This window comes from Neopelma chrysocephalum, unplaced genomic scaffold (assembly GCF_003984885.1).
Source record: "Neopelma chrysocephalum unplaced genomic scaffold, ASM398488v2 Primary Assembly neopelma1_92205, whole genome shotgun sequence".
Lineage (NCBI taxonomy): Eukaryota > Metazoa > Chordata > Aves > Passeriformes > Pipridae > Neopelma > Neopelma chrysocephalum.
This window is the reverse complement of record NW_020920956.1, coordinates 7,169-11,336: the sequence shown is the minus strand read 5'-3', so window position 1 is coordinate 11,336 and position 4,168 is coordinate 7,169. Positions and strand designations below refer to the sequence as shown.

The 4,168-nt window shown below is 55.5% G+C and overlaps 1 protein-coding gene across 1 annotated transcript; it reads right to left on the bottom strand.

The window, feature by feature from the left end:
- Window positions 1-407: 407 nt before the first annotated feature.
- On the bottom strand, window positions 408-1,475 carry LOC113980092 (olfactory receptor 14A16-like). Its single transcript, XM_027707346.1, has one exon. It carries the CDS (start codon window positions 1,473-1,475, stop codon window positions 516-518), a length of 960 nt encoding a protein of 319 aa, XP_027563147.1. The 3' UTR covers window positions 408-515.
- Between the last annotated feature and the right edge of the window lie 2,693 nt (window positions 1,476-4,168).

Here is a 4,168-nt window from a genome sequence, read left to right as displayed (position 1 = left end):
ATGCTGGAAGGGAGCCCAGCTCTGCTTCACAAGTTCCCAGGGCCTGTCCCTGCCTGTGCTCCAAGGGCTTCCAGCCCCCAGGACTGTGCTCAGAGAGCACTCAGGCCTTACAGCGAGAAAGGGGCTCAGGAGGACAGTGTGGAAGTGGCAAGAGAACAGCTCTGCAAAGACCAAGCCCTGCTGCTCCCTGGCAGTGCTGCTGGGCTGGGATTATTGTCCCCTTCCCCTTTGCAAATACACCCTGTCCTGCAGTGTGCTGTCCTTTAGGAACATCTGAGAAGAAGAATCTTGGATGGAGAAGGCACTGCAGGGTCTTTTATTTTGTTTAAATACTTAGAGAGAACAGTTCATCATTTATACATCTGTGGGTCAAATTCAATGGTTAGACACTAAATTAGAAGGCAGGTGCATACTAATATTTAATTGCACAGAAAATTATTGCAAGAAGAACCCAATGACCTCCACGAAAAACCTGAGCAGGAAGATTGGGCCATTAAGGAGTCCCATTCTCAATGCTAAACACCAGAAAACTGGCACTTTATTACTCCTGAAAAGCATCCAGTCATCATTTTTCTCAGGGCATCCTTGAACTCCTGATTTCTCAGGCTGTAGATGAGGGGGTTCAGTGCTGGAGGCACCACCGAGTACAGAACTGACAGGGCCAGATCCAGGGATGGGGAGGAGAAGAAGGGAGGCTTCAGGTAGGAAAAGAATGCGGTGCTGAGGAACAGAGAGACCACGGCCAGGTGAGGAAGGCACGTGGAAAAGGCTTTGTGCTGTCCCTGCTGAGAGGGGATCCTCAGCACAGCCCTGAAGATCTGCACATAGGAGAAAACAATGAAAACAAAACAACCGAACAGTAAACAGGCACTAACCAGAAGAAGCCCAATTTCCCTGCGGTAGCCTGAGTGTGAGCAGGAGAGCTTCAGGATGTGTGGGATTTCACAGAAGAACTGGCCCACGGTGTTTCTGTGGCACAGAGGCAGGGAAAATGTATTGGCTGTGTGCAACAGCGAGTACAGAAACCCAGTGGCCCAGGCAGCTGCTGCCATGTGGGCACAAGCTCTGCTGCCCAGGAGGGTCCCGTAGTGCAGGGGTTTGCAGATGGCAACGTAGCGGTCGTAGCACATGATGGTGAGGAGGGAAAACTCTGCTCCAACGAAGAAGAACAGCAGAAAGACCTGTGCAGCACATCCCGTGTAGGAGATGATTGTGGTGTCCCAGAGGGAATTGTGCATGGCTTTGGGGACAGTGGTGCAGATGCAGCCCAGGTCTGTGAGGGAGAGGTTGAGCAGGAAGAAGCCCATGGGGGTGTGCAGGTGGTGGTCGCAGGCTACGGCGCTGAGGATGAGGCCATTGCCCAGGAGGGCAGCCAGGGAGATGCCCAGGAAGAGCCAGAAGTGCAGGAGCTGCAGCTCCCGCCTGTCTGCAAATGCCAGGAGGAGGAACTGGGGCATGGAGCTGCTGTTGGACATTCACTCCCTCTTGGTGTGGGGCACTATCCAAGGAGGAAATATCAGTGATATGTTAGCAAAGAACTTCCTGAGAAAAACCAAAGCCATTTCCCAATACTCCCCTCTCGGCTACACTCCCCCACCTGTTTTCCTTTTCTAGGAGTCTCCCCTTCAGCTCCAGGGCTGGAGCCCTGGTTGGGGCTCACTACATCTTCCATGAGGAGCAGACCCTCTGCCCACTGGCTGTGAGGGGTCAACCCTGCTCTGCACCACTGGGGTCATGGGCATGGTGGGCACAGGGGCCTGTCCTGGTGTTCAGCTGTGTCAGATGAAACTGCTCCCAATGCAAAAGGGCTTGTCAGCATCTGCACTCCCAGAGGAACCAAGAGAGCGGAAGGCAGTTTGAGAAGTTTGGGTTTGTTTTTTTCGCAATTCCCTCATCTCTCCTGAGGAGTGTTCCTATATGTCAGAACCCCTCAGCACTTCTGATGCACTCAGGGAGAACAGAGAGGGTGCTGCCAGGCAGGAGGATTGTCTGGGGCTTAGTGCAGAGTGAGGGGAGCTGGTCTGTCCCTCTCTCTTGTTCCCAACTGCCCTGGCTTTGCTCCTTCCAGAGATGGAGATTGATCACACTTCCATTTGGGTCTGAAAAGCCCCCAGACACTGTTGAGAGCAGAGGGATCCATCCCACACCCCTCAATGTCTCAGCCTGTCTCAAGGGCTCAGCACCCCACTTGGAGCCAAGGACACCCGTGGCTCATCTCCCCAACCCAACAGCATCTCCTGGCATGGGCACAGCATCTCTGCCCCCCTCCACTGGGGCTTTCAGAGAACACAGCTGTGCTGGGAGGATGATTTGCATTCTCGAGGGCAGCTCCCAGCTTGGAAGGACACCTCAGAAAAGAGCCAAGTGTCCTACTGATGGGGTCTGATTGAGGGAAAAAGAGCTCCTTACCCAGGCCCACAGACTTCACTGCCCATACAGTTGGAATGTCTCATTCCCAGGGACACACCTGCCATAGGAGAATCTCAGGATTACTGTTGGACTGTGTAGCTTGAACAGCATGAGCCTGACTGAGAGAAGGAGGGAACAACCTCAGGACCAGGGGCAAGCTGAGAACCAAGGAAATGCACAGGAAGGGTCCAGCTGGGAGAGGCCAAGGCAGAGACCACTGGGCACTCAGGGCAGCGTCATCCTGAGCCAGCTCTGCCACCTCCCAGAAAACAACAGTGCCAGGAAGTTGTTCTCAGCCCTGGGCAGCTCCTCACAGTTCCCTCTGCAACTCAAACCACCAGGCATGTGGCTTGAGAGCTTGAGAGAAATCCCTCCTTGGACCTTCCCCTTGAAGTATCCCCTGGATATATCCTGGGGTTCCCTGGTTCTGTGAGCAGCCCTGACCCATGAAACTCTCATTTGATAGCAGAAGAAACCTGCCCTGCCCTGCCAGGTTTTGCTCTTTCCACCCCCAGCCTCTGCCCAGCCCTGAGGGAGCTCCCCAGCCCGGCTGAGACCTGCCCCTGGCAGTGGCAAAGCTCCTGCCCCGGCACAGCCCTGGGCTGCAGGACCTGCTCTGCAGGACAGCTTGGGGCAGCCTGGGTGGCACAGCCTGGCTTCACAGCCCTGCAGCCATCCCTGAGAGAAGGGAACCCTGCTGGGATGTGCCTGGGACGGTGCAGCAGGGAGTGGGATGTGCCAGCATTAGGAGATCTTTGCACCAACTGCAGACACATTGCCCTTCATGCTGACTCACCGTGAGGAAGCCTGGAAAGATTCCTCCTGCAGTGGATCTTCCTCTCAACTTCCCTCCCAGCCCAGGCGGTGTGCAACCTCTCTCTGCCTTGTTTTTGTGCCCTGGGTGCTGCAGGCAGTGCCCTCAGCCCTGCTGGGCTGTGCAGAGGAGCTGCTCACCAGCAGAGCTGTGTCTTTGAAGCTCTTCTTGGTTACCAGGAGCTCCCTGTGTGCCAGGAGCCCGGCCCAGCTCAGCAGCACAGCAACAGCCCCAGGCATTTCATGACCCCCAGGGGGGTTTGGTGTTGTTTACATGAGACTCAGTCCCTGAGAGGAAGTTCAAACAACTTTTCAAGAAGTCAAAGTGAGATTGAAACACTAAAGTTTCTGGTACTGTTAATGGGTCTCACTGAGGGAGAGGAGTCAGAAAGTGTCCCCAGATTCCAATTGGAACAGAAAACTGCAGACAGTGATGACAAGGATGGACAAGTAAGGGAAAGGTGTCTCGAATGCTGAATAAACAGTGACTTGTTTCCTTCATCCAACGGGCCAAGCCCTGACCCCCAGCCCCTGGGAAGGCACATCCTGTCCCTGCCTCATTCCTCAGGGCTCTTCCTGAGGCACTGGGATGTGGGATGTGCAATGCCAAGGGCAGGACCATGGGGTGGCACCTGCCAGGCTGCTGAGCAGGGACAAGGAGGCCCTGAGGCCCCAGGGCTGCAAGGGCCACTTGTCTCCTCCTGGCATCAGGGCCACAGACAGCAGCCATGGCCAAAGGCCTGCAGAAGGTGGCTCTGTCAGGGCCTTTCAGCTTCTCCCCCTCCCTCTCTCCTCTCCAGCCCAGGCTGTCCTATGGTGTCCATGCCCTGCCCCTTTCCCTGCAGGCTGTCGTCATCCCCCCGGCTGCCCCACCTGGCTGGCACCTTCCTGCACTGACATCTCTGCATCTTCCCTGGATCTTCCTGGACACACAAAGCCTTGGGCT